At 43.8% G+C, this 21,662-nt stretch overlaps 8 protein-coding genes across 10 annotated transcripts; 5 read left to right on the top strand and 3 right to left on the bottom strand.

Annotated features, from left to right (window-relative positions):
• The first annotated feature begins 165 nt into the window (after positions 1 to 165).
• On the top strand, positions 166 to 875 carry LOC108097713 (sex-regulated protein janus-B). Its single transcript, XM_017200202.2, has 3 exons — positions 166 to 471; positions 524 to 648; positions 701 to 875. The coding sequence occupies exons 1-3, from the start codon at positions 261 to 263 to the stop codon at positions 827 to 829; spliced, it is 465 nt and encodes a 154-aa protein (XP_017055691.1). The 5' UTR covers positions 166 to 260; the 3' UTR covers positions 830 to 875.
• A 125-nt stretch (positions 876 to 1,000) lies between these two features.
• LOC108097712 (pre-mRNA-splicing factor Slu7) lies at positions 1,001 to 3,015 on the top strand. Its single transcript, XM_017200201.2, is given in 5 exon segments — positions 1,001 to 1,159; positions 1,162 to 1,683; positions 1,744 to 1,972; positions 2,031 to 2,214; positions 2,275 to 3,015. Coding segments are annotated over 5 exon segments (1,722 nt in total). The 5' UTR covers positions 1,001 to 1,083; the 3' UTR covers positions 2,986 to 3,015.
• On the bottom strand, positions 2,995 to 5,500 carry LOC108097711 (probable cleavage and polyadenylation specificity factor subunit 2). Its single transcript, XM_017200200.2, has 2 exons — positions 5,244 to 5,500; positions 2,995 to 5,187 (listed from the first exon to the last, which is right to left on the bottom strand). Exons 1-2 carry the CDS (start codon positions 5,390 to 5,392, stop codon positions 3,066 to 3,068), a joined length of 2,271 nt encoding a protein of 756 aa, XP_017055689.1. The 5' UTR covers positions 5,393 to 5,500; the 3' UTR covers positions 2,995 to 3,065.
• A 592-nt stretch (positions 5,501 to 6,092) lies between these two features.
• On the top strand, positions 6,093 to 7,461 carry LOC108097767 (beta-1,4-N-acetylgalactosaminyltransferase bre-4). The gene has a single exon (XM_017200292.2). It carries the CDS (start codon positions 6,201 to 6,203, stop codon positions 7,170 to 7,172), a length of 972 nt encoding a protein of 323 aa, XP_017055781.1. The 5' UTR covers positions 6,093 to 6,200; the 3' UTR covers positions 7,173 to 7,461.
• A 121-nt stretch (positions 7,462 to 7,582) lies between these two features.
• On the top strand, positions 7,583 to 9,321 carry LOC108097766 (adipocyte plasma membrane-associated protein). Of its 2 annotated transcripts, none has more exons than XM_017200289.2 (4): positions 7,583 to 7,770; positions 7,825 to 8,033; positions 8,100 to 8,388; positions 8,443 to 9,321. In XM_017200289.2, exons 1-4 carry the CDS (start codon positions 7,655 to 7,657, stop codon positions 9,080 to 9,082), a joined length of 1,254 nt encoding a protein of 417 aa, XP_017055778.1. In that variant the 5' UTR covers positions 7,583 to 7,654; the 3' UTR covers positions 9,083 to 9,321. The 2 variants fall into 2 exon arrangements, with proteins under 2 accessions (XP_017055778.1, XP_017055779.1); XM_017200290.2 differs by having other exon boundaries at positions 8,100 to 8,384; positions 8,443 to 8,612.
• Positions 9,322 to 11,223: 1,902 nt separating this feature from the next.
• LOC108097748 (SCY1-like protein 2) lies at positions 11,224 to 14,633 on the bottom strand. Its single transcript, XM_017200257.2, has 6 exons — positions 14,420 to 14,633; positions 13,758 to 14,357; positions 12,829 to 13,704; positions 12,555 to 12,774; positions 12,322 to 12,498; positions 11,224 to 12,258 (listed from the first exon to the last, which is right to left on the bottom strand). Exons 1-6 carry the CDS (start codon positions 14,544 to 14,546, stop codon positions 11,751 to 11,753), a joined length of 2,508 nt encoding a protein of 835 aa, XP_017055746.1. The 5' UTR covers positions 14,547 to 14,633; the 3' UTR covers positions 11,224 to 11,750.
• A 488-nt stretch (positions 14,634 to 15,121) lies between these two features.
• Positions 15,122 to 16,023, top strand: LOC108097444 (eukaryotic translation initiation factor 4E1). Its single transcript, XM_017199714.1, has one exon. The coding sequence runs from the start codon at positions 15,228 to 15,230 to the stop codon at positions 15,849 to 15,851; it is 624 nt and encodes a 207-aa protein (XP_017055203.1). The 5' UTR covers positions 15,122 to 15,227; the 3' UTR covers positions 15,852 to 16,023.
• A 287-nt stretch (positions 16,024 to 16,310) lies between these two features.
• LOC108097696 lies at positions 16,311 to 21,603 on the bottom strand. Of its 2 annotated transcripts, none has more exons than XM_017200169.2 (3): positions 21,327 to 21,603; positions 16,677 to 16,994; positions 16,311 to 16,625 (listed from the first exon to the last, which is right to left on the bottom strand). In XM_017200169.2, the coding sequence occupies exons 1-3, from the start codon at positions 21,327 to 21,329 to the stop codon at positions 16,464 to 16,466; spliced, it is 483 nt and encodes a 160-aa protein (XP_017055658.1). In that variant the 5' UTR covers positions 21,330 to 21,603; the 3' UTR covers positions 16,311 to 16,463. The 2 variants fall into 2 exon arrangements, with proteins under 2 accessions (XP_017055658.1, XP_017055657.1); XM_017200168.1 differs by lacking the exon at positions 21,327 to 21,603 and adding an exon at positions 17,051 to 17,117.
• Between the last annotated feature and the right edge of the window lie 59 nt (positions 21,604 to 21,662).

Here is a 21,662-nt window from a genome sequence, read left to right as displayed (position 1 = left end):
TAAACATTACTCCTTTCCTTTCTACAAAACGGAAAAGAAAACTGAAGATGGGGATTTCTAGCAGCACTAGATAGAATAGATGAACTATTCTGCTGGATCAAATGTGCCATGACTTAATTGACGTTTTTTTTTTTTAACGGTTTGACTTAAGGTCTTCGCATTAATCAGTCTAGCAGGAGGCTTTCTACTGTCCAGACCAGCTTTTTCGGAATACAACATCTAAATTTTAGTGCCAGATTTTCCTCTACAAATTTTCCAAAATGAAAAATTTAAAACTTTTGGCTCCTCTTTCTCAAATTATTAAGCCCGTTCGTAGGCAAAGTGTTTCGCGAGTTAACGCTCTTCTGATAAATGTACCTCGAGTGCAGATCTCGAAGGGAAAGAATAATTACCTTTTGATGGTCATTCACATGCATGGCCTAACCAAATTTGGACGTACAATCGTTCGCGGATCCGATTCAAAAAATCACGGTACGTTTGCTTCTACGGAAAATTAAATTTCTCAATTTTTTGTTGTTTCTAGAGCAAATTTTTGAGGAAACAAAAGTGGAAATGGATGAAATTGGCATTTGTACAAAGTGCTTGGGTGGAGGATTCATTAAAAACAAGGAAGAAGAGAGGTTTATTAAGATTTATGGCTGCTGCAAGGTAAAATTATTTCAGTTTTAATAAAGCATTTTATAATTGGGCCTATACATAGACCTTTGGAGAAGCGCCCCACGGCAGGACTAAGGATATACTGCTGTCTTGGACCAAGTACCAGCACTTTAATATCGTCTTGCCGAAAAAGAATATGAACGCGTTTGAAGAAGCAGCACCAAAGGAATAAACAAATAAGAACAATAATAAAAGGCTGTGACGTCGTTTGAACATTTTTTTATTGGGATCTTTCTCTTATTTTAAAATAAAATACATTTTAAATAAAAATGTACAATGCAGTTTCGAATTTAAAGGAAAAAGATGGTTCATGATTGGTTAAGCGCATTTGGGGTAAAAAAAAGCTATTCACAATCTGGTAACACTATCGAACTTATATTCGGACAATTTGTAAATAAATAATTATTGGAATAAATATATGACAAAATGAGCTCGGGGCCTATGCGCACACCCGTCTCGCAGATCATCCAGAGCAAGCACGACCAGGATGCCGAGGAGGAGCCCAAAAAAAGTCGCGCGAGGATTGGCGCAAGGCCAAGGAACTAGAGGAGGCCCGAAAGGCGGGAACGGCCCCAGCAGCCGTCGACGAAGAAGGTCGCGACATCAATCCGCACATTCCGCAGTACATATCCAATGCACCGTGGTATTACGGATCGGCGGGACCCACGCTGAAGCATCAGCGCCCGCAACACGAAGACGAGCAGGGCCAATTAGATAAGAGGGCTCCCAAGGGGCTGAACACCTCCCGCATCATCACCAAATTTCGGAAGGGAGCCTGTGAGAACTGCGGAGCTGTGACTCATAAACGAAAAGATTGTCTGGAGCGACCACGGAAAGTGCAAGCCAAATACGCCGAATCGATTGTCGTGCACGATGAGCATCTGGTCAACGAGGCAGCAGTGAACTACGATGAGAAACGCGATAGGTGGAGCAGCTATGATCCGGCGAACCACAGAGAGATTATAGAGGAATACGAGAAGGTGGAGGAGGCCAAGCGGCAACTAAAGGCCGAAAAACTCAAAAATGGTAGGTGCAATCCCGTTACGAGTCCCAATTTCTACTTTATCTATTTTTTTACTCGTGCAGATCCCGATGCCGAAATATCTGACGAGGAGGGTAACGAGGACAAATATGTTGACGAGGTGGATATGCCGGGAACCAAGGTGGACTCCAAACAGCGTATCACTGTGCGCAACTTGCGAATTCGCGAGGACACAGCGAAATACCTTAGAAACTTGGACCCCAACTCGGCTTACTACGATCCCAAAACACGTTCAATGCGTGACAATCCCAATCCCGCAGTGCCCGAGGAAGAGTGAGTATCCGAAAGTTGCCGCAAATTAATGGTTTCTTTACAACTTTTTATCATTAAGAGCTGAGTTCGCTGGCGAAAACTTTGTGCGCTTCTCTGGAGACACCACAGCCCAGGCTACCGCCCAGTTATTTGCCTGGGAAGCTCATGGCAAAGGGGTGGATGTGCATTTGCTGGCCGAGCCAACTAAGTTGGAGCTGCTCCAAAAAGAGTACGAGCAGAAGAAGGAACAGTTTAAGTCGAGTGTAAGTGTACAAATTAAATTTTTAAGGAGTTTTTAAAAAAACGTTTTCTTGCTCGTCTAGACCAAAACGCACATTGTGGAAAAGTACGGAGGCGAAGAGCATCTGCAGGTCCCGCCAAAGTCGCTTCTGCTGGCCCAAACCGAGGAGTACATCGAATACTCACGCAGCGGCAAGGTGATTAAGGGTGTGGAGAAGCCAAAGGCAAGAAGCATATACGAGGAGGATGTTTACATCAACAACCATACGACCGTGTGGGGCAGCTTTTGGAGCGCCGGTCGATGGGGCTACAAGTGCTGCAAGTCCTTCATTAAGAATTCCTACTGTGTGGGCATGCAGGAGCCGGAGGGCTACTCGGACCAGCACCCCACCAGTTCCAGCACAGCAGCTGCAACAGAGCCAGCTGTCCAAGCCCAATTTAAAATACCAGAAGTTCCGTCAGAAAGAGCAGCCTCCGAAGGGAACTCAGCCTCGAGTTCGGAATCGTCCTCATCGGAGGAGGAAGAAGTAAAACCGCAGAAAAAGAAGTCCAAGAAGAAGTCGAAGAAGCGCGAGAAGAAAAAGAAGGCCAAGGAGCAGCGCAAACAGAAGTCCAAAGACAAGGAGGCCAAGGAGAAGGAAAAAACGAAGGAAAAAGAAATTCCCGAGGAAATGGATGACCGCAAACGCTCCTACAACAGTATGTATGACGTAAAGGCGCCAACAGAGGATGAGATCGAGGAGTGGAAAAAGAAGCGTCCGAGGGCAGAAGATCCCATGCTGCAATTTATGTAAACATCAAAATAAAGCTTACTAAACAATTCATTTTTCATCTTATCTAAAAACGAGGATGTCGAGAAAAGTCATCTTTAATGTTAAACGATAGCATACTGCTCGTAGAGAAGCTCCCTGATTCTGTAGTATTCTTCGGACAAACAGCCCTCCATGGCCACTTTGCCGGCATCCACGCGCCTCAGTGCCAGGGTTCCATTGCTACACCATAGCACGCCGCCCGAAAATTCGGAGTTTATGTTGTTTCGCATGAGAATCTGCTTAAAATCGGAGAGCTTAAGCTCGTTAATGAGCACAGAGTTGTGTACGGGGATCTCGTCTTCAGCTAGCGTTTCCAGGGTCAATGTCTTGCCCTCCTGCACGGCCGCATCCTGCTCCACGGTGACGTCCATGGGTGCATCGATGGCCTTGACGCGCATTCCCAAGCGACCATCAACCCACGCCACCTCGGCGTCCTTGCCTTTTTGAAACTGGAGTTGGGAGACAAGGCCTTCGGTCAAGCGCACCTGGTAGATGTGGATCTCAGTGGTTACGTCAATAATCTCGCCTTTTTGGGGCGTGAAAACGCGTGCACCAACATTCTGCTCGCAGTGTTTGGCCACCACCTGGGTGCCCTCTGCAGTGCCGTGGACTACGATGACCCGTCGCGGTCGCAGTTGCGAGAGAATCTTCAGCATCGACTCGCCATCGGATCGGCCTTCGAAGTCGATTCGCTGGATCTGGGCATTGACTTCGATGGTTTTTCGCTGGTTTATTAGTTTAGTGGGCTTCTCTAGAAGCTGAACGTCGTTGTCGCCGATGCCGCCGTTAGCCTGATGATCTGCTCCCACGCCCGGTTCTTCCTTCTTTACGTTCTCCTTGTTCTGCTCTTCCATTGGCACAAAGTCATAGCCTCCCGTGTCTGCGATGCGGTAGTCGTCCAGATTGATGATTTCGCCGTACTCATCGTACTTGATCTTCTCCTCGTGGTAGGGGAACATCACGTGGTGCCGCTTGTTGGACTTAAAGAAGCCGGAATGGTGGCGACCCTCCGGCCGAACTACAATGTCGTGCTTGCCCGTAATGACGCTCATCTCTATGTCGTCCTCGGACTCGGAGCTGCTTTCTTCCTCTACATCGGGCTTCACGATAAGGGGGTTAAGCTTCTCTCCTTGTGTGCGTATGTACTCATCCAGCTCGGCGCCTTCCAACTCAACTCTTCGCCGGACGTCCAACTCGAATTGCTTGCCCGGCGTGCAGTTTTCCACTAGTTCCATGGCCAAAGTACCTGGAGAGGTGCGCGTAGTTAAAATAATGCTATTGTTGGCATTGCTGGCCCATTGGACAAAAAGGTCCCTCGTAAATCCGCTCTCCAAGTCAGGAGTGCTGGCCAGAACGACTTTTGGACCGGCTGGCAACTTGTAGACGTCCGCCAGCGAATGGCATAGTTGGATATGCTTGAACTGAAAGGGATTATTGCGGGCTCCTTCGAAGGCTTTCGTAAGCTTGTCGCTCATCCACTCGATCTGCGATTTCGCAAACTCAATCACGTTGTAGCTCACGTTGTTGAGCAGAGCTAGGGAGTAGGCCATGAGCCCCGACTCCTTGTTCTTCCACAACTGATCCAACATGTGAGCCAGCTCTAAAACCCTTCCTGCCGTATCAACGGCTATAAGGACATTGCCATTGTTGCGCACCGTTTGCAGAATGTTAGTCATCAGCTTTTCGTCCCGTGCTCGCCTTCTGGCTTGCTGGTACTGCGCATTATAGGCATCTGTGATGAGCAGCGAAGGTCTTTGCAATCTGTCTAGCTCACAGCCGCTTAAGTGGCGCTCCTTTTTGTGGTTGAAGTCTGTGGCATAGACAATATCCTCCTCGCCCACCTTGACGATCTTCCAAATGGTTCCGCCAATCATGTGTCCTGCATTCAATGGCGTTATAGATATGCCGTAGCCTTTGCCTTTGAGCGAAACGGTTTGGTTGTACTTCAGCTGGGTGATCTTTTCGAAGGCTGTGTCCACGTCGTCCAGCGAGAAAAGATCGAAGTCGCCCATATTGAAGTGCGACATGTACAGGTCGTACATAAACATCTGACCCATTTTGAACACCGGAATGGTGGCGTAAATCGGGCAATTAAGACCCAGCTTGCCCACCAAATAAGGCAGGGCACCAAGGTGATATGCATCCGGGTGGGATAGTAGAACAGCATCTAAGGTGTGCACCTGCCTGAATATACCAAAATCGTATAAGGGTTTATCTTTTGGAGATTTACTTTAAGTCACCTCTTTAGTTCCTTGATAAAGTTGGCATCGAACTTCTCGTCCCAACCGCAGTCGAGTAAAATTCGCACATCGTCGATTTGAAGGATGTAGCACGGCGGGGACTCGTCCATCGCCCCGGATATAGTGTGTAGCTTTATTATAGACGTCATTTTGAACAATTCGACAGTCGGCACATTTGTTTAACACGAGAGATGGTTAAAATAAACTTGTTTTTCTCCGCCGGTCCAGGGATGCAAAGCAACCATAGTGTTGCCAGACAGTTTTCTGATTCGTTTGTTTATACAGTAAACATCAGTAAAGCAACAAAACTATAACAAAACCTAAAAGTTTCCTGTTGTTGCATGATATTCGATATTGCATGATATGCATTATCGAAATTTTACTTCGATGGATAAGTAACTTAAAGAAATTGTACTTGACAGATTATGACACAGTATTTGTCTGAGTTTCAAATTTTATCTGAATTAAAACCATTACCTTCAGTGTGCCATTTTATTGCCTGCTCGTTTAATCTATGACTCAAAATTAATTATTGACTTGACTTATCTCAAATTTATAAAAAACTGTTATCTGCTTTTTGTTTAATTAAAAGGGTGCAGTCGAACATTATAACTTGGCCGCCCAACAAAAACAATTTTTCCGTTACAGTAAACGCTATGAATGGGGAAAATTGTATTTTCTCTTTCGGTAGAAAATCTAAGCTATTTTACAATAAATGAATATTCAAATTAATTTAAAAGACATAAATCAATAATAAAGATGAGCTTTGATTTTAAACACTTATTTATTGGATTCATTTTTAGGGTTAAATAGACAAGGTTTTACTGTGAGCGTCGTATTGGTTAATTGCGTCCCTGGTCGCCAGCTGCTTTTCGCCAGCCCGCGAATCGCGATTGCGTCCGGAATTGGGATGCGGAGTTTCAAAAGATCTCGCTGAGTCTCGAGTTCCTGCCAACGATGTTCGTGCGGCTCTGGGTTCGGAGCTTCCACATCTACGATTTGCTCCTGACCATCGGGTTGGTCACGCTCATCGTTTATCTGTGTCTGCCCTTCCGGTTCGCCTCGCACTACGAGTACATTGATGGATCGCGGATCGAGCAGGCCCTGCTGCCCCAGGTTACTCGCAATGTGTCCTTGCAGGAAGTGTTCGAGTGCACCTATTCTGAGGTTATCGCCGCCAACAGGTTTGTCTACAACCTGGCCCACTACCACGAGGAGGTGCAGCTCGGCGCGGAAATCCGTCCTGGCGGCGAGTTCCGACCGGAGGAGTGCCAGGCGAAGTACAGCACCGCCATCATTGTGCCGTACAGGCAGCGCGAGGAGCAATTACATGCTTTTCTCACTTACATGCACAACTACCTGCCCCAGCAGCTGATCCACTATCGGATATTCCTGGTTGAGCAGTTCGACCACAAGCCCTTCAACAGGGCAATGCTCTTTAACATTGGCGCCCAGGTGGCAGCGGAGTACGGGTTCCCTTGCCTGATCCTGCACGACGTAGACTTGCTGCCGCTTAACTCCGGTCAAATATACGCCTGCACGGAGCGACCGCGGCACATGTGCTCCGCTTTGGACCACTGGCGCTTCCGCCTGCCCTACCGCGGACTTTTTGGCGGGGTGGTGGCCATCAACACCGTCCAGTTCCAGCAGATCAACGGTATGTCAAATCTGTACCACGGCTGGGGCGGCGAGGACGACGATCTCTTCGAGCGCCTGAAGGCCCTTAACATCGACATCTGTCGTTTTGCGATGGAGTTCAGCGAGTACACAATGCTTAAGCACAAGCCGGAGCGGCCCAACGCAAACCGGGTGGCCCTCCTCAGGGCGGCCACTCTGCGCCAGCACTCCGACGGACTTAACTCTCTGGTGTACAAAGAGGTAGAGCGGCGCATGCACAGCCTGTTCACTCACATCCTCGTGGAGACCTGAGGACAGCATTATTTGTTATATCTAGCTTGTAGGCCAACAGTTTTCGTAGTCGGTAATTCGAATTGTTTTAGATTTGGGTGCACTAAGCTTAGCAAACGATTAGCAGCCGCCTTAGACAATGCGTTCCAGATCGATCGTGATATCTCACTCACTAGGCTAAGATGCTGGGGAGGTCGGGAGTAGTCGAAGTTTTAATTAAAGTACAATGCGGATGTCTTAGATTATCGCCAAAGATAGCCGCCATGTTAAGCACGCTCTGCCTCTGCCAATAATAAATTAAACTATTAAAGTCAATTTGTTTTAATGGGAATAACCAAAAAATGTTATTTGTAAGTGTTAAGAAAGCTTTTTATATTGTCAACAAGAGTTGTTAGGAACCAAGTTATCGCACCAATCGAAACTTGCTGAACTCTTGAACATTATCACTTCGCCGGCAACAGTTGTTATCTGACAGTCAATAACACCACATAGTGAAATTAGCCATGAGTTTCTTAGGCGCATTACGCAAAACTATTGTTTTTCTGGCAATTTTCCTGGGAGCCTTCTTCGTGCTTCCTGGATTACCTCCTAGCATCACCTTTCCCTTTAAAGAATATGTGTAAGTGGGTTGTATTCGACACTTTTTAACTAACTATAATTTTGTGTTTTATAGTATTAAACCCGCCAGAGAACTAAAGGGTACCCTTGAGCCAAACTATCACCTAAACGGTGCCAGGCAATTGTGGAAGAATCAGGTCTTTGGACCGGAGTGCCTGTTAGCATATAATGACGAGATTATCACTGGCATTCACGGCGGAGAGGTCCTTCGGTTAAATAAAGCAGAGACGATTCAGCCTTTTACAAAGATAGGAAAACCGTGTGGTACGGAAATATCTGTAAATTATAAACCATTACTTATATGTATGTTGGTGATATTTCTCCTCATAGATTTTATCTTTGATGATGCGTTGTGTGGCTATCCCGTGGGCTTAGGCCTTGACACACAAGGCAACAATCTGATCATAGCCGATTCTTACTATGGGTTATGGGAAGTTAGCCTAGATACGAAGAAAAAGACAATATTGGTGTCTCCGGATCAGATTCTGCCTGGGAAGAAGGTAAACCGTCGGGCGAGGCTGTTTAATGCGTTGGTAATTAGTCGACAGGGAGACATTTACTGGACTGATTCTATGTCCGACGACATGGTCTTAGCTCCCTTTGCTAATCCCTCTGGTCGGTAAGTTTAACTTAAGCAAAGGTGTGCTAAATTATTAATCGAACTTGTGTTTAGACTTTTTAGATTCAACCGCAAGAAGAAGACAAACGAGGTACTGCTAGACGAGTTGTGCTTTGCCAACGGCTTGGCTTTAAGCCCCAACGAGGACTTCTTAGTCGTGGCTGAAACGACGGCGATGCGGCTGACCAAGTACCATCTTAAAGGACCTCTTCAGGGTCAAAACGAAGTCTTTGTGGAGGGTTTGCCTGGCTGGCCGGATAATCTCAGTGGCGATAAGGAGGGAATTTGGGTGCCCTTGGGCGTGGCCTCGGATAATGAGAATCCTAACTTGTTTGCCTCGTTGGCACCATATCCAAAACTTCGATATTTCCTTGCTCGCGTAGTGGGTCTGCTGCAGCTTCCCTTCCAAATTTCAAACTACATATATCCAAACAATATTTCGGCTCGCCTTTTCCACTCGTTTAATATGCTGGCGCTCAGCAAGTCGCCCAATCGAAGCACTGTGGTAAGAGTGGACTGGAATGGAAACATTGTAAGATCCCTGCATGGTTTCGATAGATCTGCTGCAGGATTATCGCATGCCTTGGAAATGAATGGTCGTTTGTATTTAGGATCGCCATTCAATCATTATATTGCCGAGGTGAAGTTGCCTGACGCTGTGTCAAAGTCTGCTGATGAATCTGAAACAAACTAGTTGCTTAATTAGTATGTGCATAAAGTTAGCAGAACAATTTTTGAATTAAAAATTTGTTTCTTTCTCATAATTTGCCGTTAATTATCCGTAAAATATTCGTGAAAGAATCAAATTTGCCGCTCAAATTTTAAATTTTTTATTTTTAAAAGACTTATATGTTCTGTTCAAGTTATTTTACAACCAAAATATACAACTCAAGGAAAAAATTGGATATTTTTGTCATCGCCAATCCTAATTTATGTTGCATATTTACAAAATTATACTTAAAATAACTACAAAATAAAAAATAAGTTAAAGAAAATATAAATGTAGGGGAGAAGTGGGGGTTGTGGGCATGGGTCGGTTGTGGGCACCCCTACGTATATCTTCACAAAATGAAGATAGAATTTTTTTTGGTAATGTCATTCGCAAGCAATTACCCTATGTATGATTTGTGCCAAATATCAAAGTAAACAAGAAAGGAAGCTAGCTTCGGCAAGCCGAAGCTTATATACCCTTGCAGTCATCAAACAAATCGAACAAAATACATAAAGGCTAACAACCTCGAAGCTATGACGATTTTTCTATTAATTTTCCATATTTTCGACTGTTGTTCATATGGCAGCTATATGATATAGTAGTCCGATTTTTATGAAATTTTTTTCTCGGTTCAAGGGTAGTTCATAAAGTCGATGTTGTAAAAATCATGCTCGTGGAATAAAAAACAACAACGTTATAATTATTTTGCCATTATTTCTATATACATTTTTGATCTTTCCTATGGCAGCTATATGATAGGGCTATCCTATTTTGATAAAATTTAATCCGAAATTCAATAACCGTTAGAAAACGCCATCTTGAAGAATTCAAGTCGATCTGATCAAAAACAACGGCGTAATAATTTTTTATCCTTTATTTTTTTGACCTCTTGTATGGGAGCTATCCGATATAGTCGGCCGATCCGGCTCGTTCCGACATATATACTGCGTGCAACAACTACACAACTTTTGGGAAAGTTTCAGCACGATAGCTTTAAAACTGAGAGACTAGTTTGCGCGGAAACGGACAGACGGACAGACGGACAGACGGACAGACGGACAGACGGACAGACGGACAGACGGACAGACGTACATACATATTTCGATTCAGATGGTGATGCTGATCAAGAATATATATACTTTATGGGGTCTGAGGTGTCTCCTTCACTGCGTTGCAAACTTCTGACTGAAATTATAATACCCTTTGCTCTGCAAGGGTATAACAAACGCGTTTGCTTTTTGAAATTAACGAATTGGTTTTTCTTGTGCTTGGAAAAGGTGGTGAAACTTTATTCAAAGATTTTCAATAGTGTATCAATTAAAGTGAATCGATTAAAAAGGTAAGTGTAATGCATTTTTATTTTGTCAAAGCAATATACTAAATGGAACAATATCGATTTGAACCAAAAAATTTATGCAAAAAAATTTTTTAATTACTTCTTAAAATGCCTGCGAAAGTTGGTTGTGGGCACCAAAATTGGGGGGTTGTGGGCACCCCTTTTTTTTGGCCAATTTTTTTATTACCGACAATTTCTTGTAAAATTGTTTTCAAAATTTGTTTGGAACCCTCTAGAACGTTCTTGTAGAAATTTTAGGCTCTTGGAAAAGGATCCTCTCCCGCTGAGAGGGATTATCACTCAATTGTGACATCTGCGATCGAGCTTTTCATCGGAAATGTGTGGACATGCGGGGCAGTCATTTTACATGTCAAAATTGTGTTTCCGACGATGAATAACGCCTATGTAGTCTTTGAAATAAATAAATTGTCATTTTGTTGATATTGGTTGCGGTTTTTTTCCATATTATTCCATTTGCAGCATTTTTTCCCAGGGTGCCCACAACCCCCCCCCAAAAAAAAAATTTTAGCTGAAAATTACGATTTTACAAAAGTCCATATGAATTTTTTTCGCATGACAAAATCAAGTATGTTTCTTCATAATTAGTTAGCTTAGGTCTCTAGCTTTACACAGATACCCATATGTCCAAATAATATGCACTAGTTCGGTAATTATAAGCCAAAAACAAAACTATGCCCACAACCCCCACATCTCCCCTACATCACGCATTTTTTAATTAATTCACTCTGTGGATAATTACACAAAAGCACTTCAGATCACTGAAAATGTTTTTTTTTTTTAAATTGATATATTTTGTAAAACATAAGTAAGGAGCAATTGCACAATGCACAGAACAAAGTTGGTTGGCTTTTTGTCTAGCTAACAATACATATGTATTCTATTTAACTACTTGCATTCGTGTCATTTCACACTTGATATCGATTGCGGAATGTGGGGCAACGAGCAAGAATCCAGCGGATCTGTGTTAAAATCTAAAGTAGTATAATTAAAAACATTTTTAACAAACACGCACACATATAGACGAGACATTCACACTCATTCATGGATAAATTTAAATGTATAAATATATGTATAAGTGAATATTAAGTTGGGTCGTTTTGCACGGCTTAAATCCGAGGGAAGATTTTTATAAATGGATTTAATACTTGGTTTCCATAGTCTTTGAAAGAAAACGGCCAGAATTGCCCAAAGATAAGGCCTAGAATTCTGTGATGCACAAAACGACGCAACATAATAATTTAGTTGCCTTGAATAGGATATATGGAATATGCAATTACATATCTACGATTTCGTCTAGTTCAAGAAGTTAAGTATGTCCTGCTGGGAAAGTGCGTTGAGGTTTTGGTTATCCGATGCCAACAGGGGCTGCGTTTGCGGCTGTAGTGTGGGAGCCTGGCTGGGTTTTCCCAGGAGCTGCTGCTGCTGATGCTGCTGGATACTGTTCAGACTATAGCCAGTTGGATAGATGTAGTTGACTGTGGGCTGCTGCAGCGTGTACATATTGGCACCGTTTGTGTTGCTGGGCTTGGGAACACCTGCAGCGGCTCTTCCGCCAGCAAATGGGTCCAGATCGTCCAGCGAGAAGGTGTTGTTGTTGCTGGCCTGGGGCGAGGCCAATTGATGGTTCATCACCAGCGGATTAGCGCTGTGCCAGCCGTTGTTGGTCGGCACTTGTGCAGGAGATGGTGCAGAAACTGCTGCCGCGGCAGTGGTGCCCAGCCCAGTTAGGTTGCTCTGCATCATTGAGGAGAGGATATCCGGCCTGACTGCTGGCTGCGCCGACATTGTGCTGTGCGATATTCTGGAATAACAAAAGTGGTTCTTGAGTTTCAGCTGCTTCGGATCCGTCTTGATTGATCCCTACTTGAGCTGTTCCCTAGCCTTAGCGGGCGCCAAGGGAGCGGCGGTAGCCGCTTTTGGCTGGCCTACAGTGAATCCGGAGAACATGTCATCGTTGATTTTGTTGCCATTGCTGACACCGCTTGGGGACAGAGTAGAACTCTCCAGTTCGTTGGCCAGTATTTCGGAAGCGTCTTTGGGTCTGCGTGGGATTATAAGTATTATAATTTATGTTCGATATAAAAACATTAATCGTACTTATTGTCTCTTTGTATAGTGGACAGTTGCTGCAGTTTCTCCCGCTGCTCCTGCTCCACGCGGCCCAGCATCTCCTTAATCAGAGCTATAATTGTGTTGAATTGCGCTATGGTGAGGCCGTTCTCCACACTTAAGGGAACCAAGTAGGGAATACACTTGTGTGCCATCACGTCCTTGGTTATACCCAGTTTGGTGTTGGTCATGGCGATTTTGTAGATGCCTAAAACGGGCGATCATTAAAAATGTCGTTATTTGTGTTGCTCGACGAACTCACCAATAATCCCCATTATTATAGCGGGCTCGCGGCTTTGAATCTGCTGCAAAAAGGGCAGAATCTCGTCTAACACCAGCCACTTGTCCAAATTCTCCAGCAGCTTGCCGATGGAAATCAGACAGTTAACCTTCACTGATACGTTGCTGCTCTGCAGGCACAATTTTTTGATGCGCGGCAGCACCGAGTTCTTCATGGCGTTGTAGTCGATCAGGGTGGAGAAAGTGGGAAGCACCGCCAGACAAAGGTCCTGGATCTGTGGCATGTCGCACTCCAGTGAGCGATACAGTAGCGGGAGTACACTCAGCTTCACCTCCTCCGCCGGCGTGAGCTTCAGCAAGAGGTCCATCTTCTGCATAAAGATGAGCAGAATCTGAATGGGATCTGTAAGCTTGAAGATGGGCTTCAGGTGCGGAAGAATGTGGTCGCAGTACTCCCGCTGGCTGCTCATTTCAGCGATGAGCAGAACATTTGGCAGCACGAAGGGAATCATCGGTGAGTTTACGAACTCCTTGACCAAGTAGGGCAGGATCGAGTGCAGATTGACGCGGTGCGGCAGCGTGGGAATGATTTGCGGCAGGCCTTTGTAAAACTTGGACTTCTGCAGGTTGTCCCACTGGTAGAGCGAGTCTAAGTAGCTAAGGGTCTTCACTCCGACGTCCTGAAAATACGCAATCTGTTTAAGTTCGTGCAGTTTTGGCCGCATATTGGCACTGGGGTGCAGCAGCGCCTTGAGGCTCTCGGTCAGATCGCTGGGCACTGCGTTCATGGGAGGATACTTCCGCTGGTTAAGATCGTTGGCGTAGCGCCGAAAGCTGCTGTAATCACTGCCAAACATCTTCAGGGGCTTGCCGGCATAAATGGTGAATATAAGAACGCCTGGAGTAGGGATTATTTTTATTTATTTATAATGAAGAACTTAAGGTACTCACCCAACGAAAAGAGATCACTGTCCGGGGTGTTGACACTGTTCAGGGCCAACTCCGGTGCCGTGTACTCCAGACTGGGCTGCGCCAGGACATGCAGCGAGGTGGTGTATTCCCGGAAAGGCCAGTGAGGAGTGCCGTCCGTGGCCGGCTGGTTGGCGATACAGAAGTCGAATCCAAAGAGCTTCCAGCTTCGGTTTTTGTTGATCACAATCGTCTCCGCGCTGATGTTGCGGTGCACGATCTTGGCGTCTTGGTGGAGAAATTGGAGGCCATCGAACAGCTGCAGAAGTCCGTGTCGGATCTCCACGTCGTACAACTTCTTCTCAGAGCGCACATTGTCGCCCACGACGTTGGCCAGCGAGGCGAACACGGGCTCAGTGGCGAAAGCCAAGGAGTCTCGGCTCTCCTCCAGCGGGTGCTGCACGGTTAGGACGTGTGGGTGACGGATCTTGGTCAGCTGCTGTACTCCGCGCCGCAGTGTCTCCAGCATCGTCTCCCGGTCGTCCTTGGACCAGCGCTCCAGAGACTTCTTTTCGAAGACGAAGACGGACACCTCCTGCTTGGTGCTTTTCTTGTGTCCATTGTACACCTTCCACATGAGACCTGTTTGGTGGTTAGTGACCAGCGTTAGCTGCAATATGTTGGTCTCCGGGCGGAACACTCACCCACTCCGGCGGTGCACACCTGCTCCAGCACCTCGTACTCCCGCGTCACGTTGTTCCCGGGCAGAACGCCGGACAGGGTGGACACCGTCTGCACGGCGGACGAGTAGAACTTGTTTATCATGTCCATCCTGGGGCGGGTTTGCGAATTTTCAGCAACTGCGGCCCAGAAGTTTGTCCAAAATAGAGCTGGAACGAAAATCAATGTTTTCTCGATAAACTTGGCAACATCGACTCTGGTCGTGACACGCTACAAACACGCCATCTATAATAGCTCTTAAGGTTCTCTACATGTACTCATCGCGTAGATCTCAGCTTACCACTTCTTCCCACTTTTAATATAATTTAAAGTAGTGTTTATAACATATAAATTTAAAGATAAGTTGTACTTGGCCTCAGGCTTCACAGAGTAACAGATTAACAAATTATACACTTTATGCAAAATGGGACTTTTCAAAATGAAATATACAAAGCTTACATGTAACGGTAATCTGCACCGATGTATCGATTTTTTTTTTGGAAATTAGAGCGGTAAATTTATGTATTGGATTTTCAATAAGAAATAATGTTTTAAGTTTGGGTTTGTACTTTTTGGCTTCATAACAGACAGAATGTTATTTACAACGTATAATTCTGTAAAATCGAATAGAGAAGATAATGGGTATATTTTCCTGATCTTCATTCGGCCACACTCCAATTGCGCCTCAGAATCTAGCCAATAAGATAACATATTTAAATAAGGCGCTCTATAACTCCGAGGAGCGGTAGTAATTTCATCAACGATCCCAAAGTAAAGATAGACTTTCAGGAAATGATTAATTTCCCAAGCCCCAAAAACTTTTCGAAGGAGGGGAGTCCCCAGCCTGGTGATTCACCAAGCATCGTTGCCCCACCTAGAAACTTGAGAACACATCAGCTTCAGAACGCATGGACCCTGTGGCGCATCGACCAAGGTAAAAACCAGTCGTGGGAGAACATGCTTCGCAGCCTTGGCAGCTTTAGCACCGTCGAGGACTTTTGGAGCCTATACTGGCGCATTGAGCCGCCTTCAAAGTTAAAAAATGGTTCTGATTATTTCCTGTTCAAGAGTAACATTCAGCCCATGTGGGAGGATCCGGCAAACAAGGAGGGTGGTAGGTGGTTAATCGCCCTCCAGAAGGGCTCTACAAATCTGGACGCAGCTTGGCTAGATATGCTGCTCTGCCTGATTGGCGAGGTCTCTGATCACTCGGATCAAATCTGTGGAGGTGTCGTTAGGATCCGAAAAAAGGGAGATAAGATTTCCCTCTGGACCAATAATGGCAAGGACGAGGAGGCCGTCCTGGAGATCGGCCATAAAATACGTCAGGTCGTTAGTCTCGAATTCAATCAACGGATTCAGTACCAAGAGCACATGAAAGAGGCTATTGGCTCCGGACTGATGCACTTTTTGTAGGCCGTGGGTTCCTTAGATTTTTGTTAACTTTTTTTGTTTATATATATTAACATTTTTCGATCTCTGGGCCACCAAAAAAAATTACCTTCAAAAGAATACCAAATACCAATATACCAAAATTTGTTAAATATATTTTCGAAATAAAATAAATTTCAAACTATTACTGTGCTTCTTCGAATCCATCCGCTTTTTGCTTCTGCCGCCCGACAATGCTGTTTTTGCGTTGTGCAAAACGGAATGTGAATTTAAAATAGGCTTAATTGGTAATTATTTTTGTATTGTTTGTTTTAAATTACGATTACGATATTGCACTGGCTGCGGAAATTCTCATGGTGGTCTCAGAAACGAAGATTTAATAGCCGCATTTGTATTCCGCAGCTAAAAGCAATTTTTGTTTCAAATGGCTGATGAATCTGAGCACTACCAAATTCCTGGTTTAGTCTTAAGTAATAACAATTGTGCACTACCAAATTCCTGGTTTATTCTTTAGTAACAACAATTGAAAATAACAAAGCAACATTTTTTAACTACAAGTACACTTTTTCTCACATAAACGAAAATTTACAAAATCAAAAGAATCAGATTAAAATCGGATAATGAAATAGAGAGCTTTTAAGTAGTTTTAAGATCCTCTACAAACGTGAAGTAAACATTAGTCGCTGCTTGTGGTTTTTTGTCGAATATCCAGTCCATTAGTAATAAATATTCTCCAGTGGGTATGGGTCCAGGCAGCTTTTCGGATCTCAGATAAAAGTCCTTGACTTGTTGCAGACCCTAGTCCGAAATTAAGATATATAAATGAATATTCAACAACAAAGTACTTACATCATAGGGACAGGAATGGTTGATTGTCGAGAATTCTTTAAAAAGATCCCAAACAAGACGAATCAGGGCATTGTTTCGCCGCTTTGCGAACTGGCAAGCATCGAAATTGACGCTGTATAGCCAGGGCTTCCAGCCGTTGGCCCTCTTCATCAACTGGGCTTTGACCATGACATTGTTCGCCGGATGAAGCAAATTGACATCAACATTAAGGCACACTTTATTCCGATTCACGGCTCGCAGGCGGCAAACACCGAACTCCACCCAGGATTTGTTATATGACTCGCATACGGCATTGGTCATTTTAAAAACAACAGCGCCCTGAAAGATATAAAATTGTATTAGAAATTTCGCAATTTCCTGTTAAAAGGTTTTACACTTTGAAAGCGTTTCGATAACAAGAGCAGCAGCCAAATAGCCAGTAATCTCCTCATGACTTAGCTGCCAACGGAAAAGTGCTGAGAATGCAGTGGAAATTATTATATATAAATATATAATAATTATATATATATATTACAAATATGTATATAAATATATTTGGCTTGGACAACAATTTAGACACTCGTGCCTGTGCAAATAATTATAACATAATTATTTATACGTTTGTAGATTAGCAGGTAATCAATCAATTCCTGCCCGTTAAATGACTGCCTCGCAGTTTCAGCACTTACAAAGTTTGTTTGCTATATTAAATTCATAATTTAACGATTGTGAGCTTTAAGGCTGACTTTGAAAAATGCCACAAAATGCATTCGATATTTCAAACCCTTAATTTTATAATCTATTCATGAAGCTAGTCCCACACAGTTGCGTTTATCATTGTAACTGCCTTGAGCAGTTAAGATGACCTTTGGGTCAGTCGGCGCGTAATAATTTTTTAAAAGTGTTTTCGGCTTGGTCACAGTGCGTTAACTTGGCCTTTACTGCCGGGCATTTAAGACATTTCCGCAACTCCCCGTAAGATATATGCGAATGATGCGCCCTAGCTAATTGCCTGCGTGTTTTTCTCCCACTTTATTGGCAAAGTCAAACATTATTAGATTCGGTAAACATACAATTTAGTATCGCTAAACTTAGAAGTCTAAGTCGGAAGTCAAGTACACGCTAAGTTTGGGGTCTGTCTATTGAAAATTCGTAGTAACACTCACCAAAGTAGATTGGAACGTATTGTTTTGTATAACATCTTTCTCGTTATTTTAATGGATGATGATGGGTGTGTTGCAAGGAAGGAAATAGGGCTGTACGAAACCTATTTTAATAAAGAAAGATATTATCTACGAATCTTACCCATTAATTGGTAAGGAATGTCAGACGTGCAAATATATTTAAGTCAGTGATGTCTCTGACTGTCATTCCCAATTTAATTGTGCATTGCATCCAATCTCCATTTCAAATTATGTTATTTTTATCCAAATGAATGACCGGGTATCTGGTAGTCGGAAAAGGCGGCTATTGTTAACAACTCGTACCTGTTTTCATTAATGGCCTGACTGCCGATCAACACCTGTCAACAGGCCCATAGCCGTCTCCGTGTCGACGTCATCCACTTGGCCAGTTGACTGCCGACCCCTCCGGATCCCCGATCGCCGGATCCGGGCCACTTGAAATGCATTTGCCTATCCCCGAGTAGAATTAATAGATTTTCATACTTTTTTGCGCTCTCTGCGAAGCACACGAAACCCAATCAATAAAGCACTCGAATGCGTTTAGCTGAATCGCTTTGGCGACTTCGACTTTATCCCACCTCCCAGAAGCGAGCTAAAACCGCTCGAAAACCCCCTGAAAACCCCCCGAAAACTCCCCCTTAGCCACCCAATGAAGATGTTGCTGCATGCAATTCGGCGAGTTTTTGTTTGCACGATTTGTTGCCGTGGCCGACCGTCTTTGAACCCGTTCTGAATTTCAATGGATTCCGTTCATCCATGTCCGTGTGTGTCTTCCAGCCAATGTGTCGGTAATTCTGCGCTCGACCATGACTGATACTTTTATACTCTCGATGAGGTATTCTATTTTTGCTCAGAATTGCGAAATAATACGAGAAAGTGATGTCAACGCAATAGTTGATGTAAGGGAACTCCCGATGTGCGTTTTCCACGAAAGTGTTTCTAAAAATATCTTTTCTTACCACTACCCAGATGTTTACTTTCAGATTAGAGAGTTTGGGACCTATAAATTTTTTAAGTCTACCGAAGCTATTTTAAATGCCGATCAAAGAACACTCTCAGCACGAAATTAACAAAGGAAATTTTATAGATATATTTATTTTTATTTTATATAGTAGTTGAAATTATATTTATTTAAATACATGTGCAATATGTAGTAAGCCTTTTATTTCGATCAAAATATATGTAACGCATGACTGCTTAAAAGGGTATTCAACCCATCGGCTCCTCAGTAAATATGCTTTTTATAAGAACATTTAGGAGTCGGAGGCGTACGCTGCGATGCGTCGAGTCATAAAATAAATCAAGGAGCCGACACCAGAGTCAATAGTAAATCACGGCTGAAACGGCAAATTACCAGACACTAGCCCTCTCATCATGGAAACTCTCCGAATAATTATGCGGTGACGAGTCGATTTTCCATACTCCGTATTTCGAATTAGCCCTGGCAATTACCTTTCGGATTTGCAGCTCTCAGACTTTGACTTTGATTTCCGTTGGCTGTTGTTTTTCTACTTTTGTTTGCCCGGCGCTGTTTGCTTGTTGATTTGCCAGAATATCGTACGGCAAAACCCGAATGACTTGGCAATTTGCTTTGGCTATTATCGCGATGATGGAGCGGGCCAGTTTTGGGGGTGCAACCGTTTAAACGAAATCGAGATTTCGGGCCGGATTCTTGAGCGACGAGCTCAAGCCCAAGGTCAACTTTCGTTTTTTTTTTTGCTCTATTTTATAGGGTTCTTAAAATCCGGTTGCGTTTATTGCAGTCTGCTTCTCACTTCGGCTAAATGGTCAAAAGATTATTGCGATACTATTCCGTCTGGGCGATGCAAGCTTCTTCCCGATCCATAAGCTTATTTTGCTGAATAGAAAACAATCACAATAGAACTAACTAATTTATTGGAGGAATAATCATAGCCGTTAAGTTATCACCTTAAAAAGAATTTAAATTAAACTCGGCAACAGTTGCTTGGCGTGGAAACAAACAAGGAAGTAATTGGAATTTTGAATAGCATTAGAGTCATGATAAAGAGAAGACCCAGACATAAGACTTATTTATTCCGTTTAAGACATTCGAAAAATGAATATATTTTAGGAATCGCATTGAACTTTTACCTTTTCCGTTAGTTGAGGTGAGAACTTGTTGAACCAATATAGAATAGAATTACCTAAATGCGGGTGTCAAAGTCAAATTTCGCACTCAATTATCAGTTTACAATTAACATCCTCTGTTAAGCAGTTCGACCTTTGGTGAGAGTAAGATTTTGATGATATCATATTGTCTGGAGTGACCTTTTGGCCCCTGTTCTAAAACTTTTACAGAGTAAATGAAAAACCATAAATCTAACATATTATTAAACTACAAATTACCATAAGTCTCTTTTTGATGTGACAGTTTGAAACCTTAACAAAATAGCAGCTTAAGTGAGTTACACAAGAGAAATCCAACCCGACTTATTAAGGCATCAAACAAGCTGCAATCCATTGTGCCTCCAAAACGAAGCAATTAAACATCACCGGCGAATCATGTCATTGTCAAGTGTTTGAACAGATCCGAACAAGATCGGATCATACCGGCGAAGTGTGCACTTGAGTGGCTTTTGATGAGGGCACCATTAATATGCAATGACTGGTTCGCGAATATTGCTTTATTATTATTATTTTGTTATTTTGCATTTGTCATTAATGGGCCTTTTGTTTCTGGTCAGTGCGGGATGTATTCGACTTTATAGACTCTGCGTCTGGCTTTGTTTGGTGTGAGAAGATACTGCGTCGAGATACAGATGGGATCGGCGACAAACATGCTGGGAACTACGTGATTGATGGCGGACCTGCGATTACCGCAAAACAGCTAAAAAGCAGAGAACCCCGTATAGAATGCTCCGGCGAATACATTATAGAACGCCGGGACATATGCGAAATCAGTGAAATCTTGTCGCGTCTAAAAAGGAAAATCACACAGCAAATGCAAAATTTATGAGCGAACTACGTCGAACGACGTCTCCGGGCGAACGGAGCAGGAATACCAAGTGGGCTGGGATTTCGATTGGGGCAGAGCGGATGTGGACTGCACTGGATGACTGGATGAGTCAGCCAGAGGTCCGTGTGGGTTCAGCCCTGTCAGCCAGATCAAACTATATAGTCAGGGGTCCAGGTTCCGCGATTGTGTCTAATTAATTTTGCTTGCTTGTCGAGGGCTGTGTAAATAATTATTTATTTTCCACAGTTTGGTTCAGCAAAAAGTCAAAGGTCCTAAACCGAATTTACTGCTTGATTCGATACAGTGCTTTATGAAAGCCTTTTTTCCTTTGGGTTAACGAGGTAGGCCACACTGCGTATGAGTAATTTTAAGTCTGACTTAAGTGTTTTTGGGATATTTTGTCACGGTAGGTTGTTAACCGGGCTCAAAATGAATTAATTGTTTCAAAATCATGGGTAATTTCTTGAAACTTTTAGCTTCCAAAGTCGGGCGTTCATTAGAATATATTACCATCGGGCATTTCAGGCATCGTATATCTCCTACCGCAAGTGACCAGCTTTCAAGCCCGCCTCTTTCTTTAATAGCCTGGCTTTACGAGGCTTCATAAAATTGGACTATTACATTCGCGCTGGCTAACATCGGTGTTCAGGTGCGGTAAGTTACATACTTCAATCCGCGGTCCGAACTGCGCCACTCAATTTGGCTTTTTTGTTGGCCGCTGCCGCTGCTGTCGCCGAGCTTGGCTTACCGCCCACAAAACGCTGCAGTCGCCGTCGCAGTCGGCGTTCCCGAACCGCCGAGCCGCCGAACCGTCGAACCACTGAGCCCCTCAGTCACTGAGCCACT

Source organism: Drosophila ficusphila, unplaced genomic scaffold (assembly GCF_018152265.1).
Source record: "Drosophila ficusphila isolate 14025-0441.05 unplaced genomic scaffold, ASM1815226v1 contig_791, whole genome shotgun sequence".
NCBI lineage: Eukaryota > Metazoa > Arthropoda > Insecta > Diptera > Drosophilidae > Drosophila > Drosophila ficusphila.
Note: the sequence above shows the minus strand (reverse complement) of the source record. Positions and strands in the feature narration are given on the sequence as shown.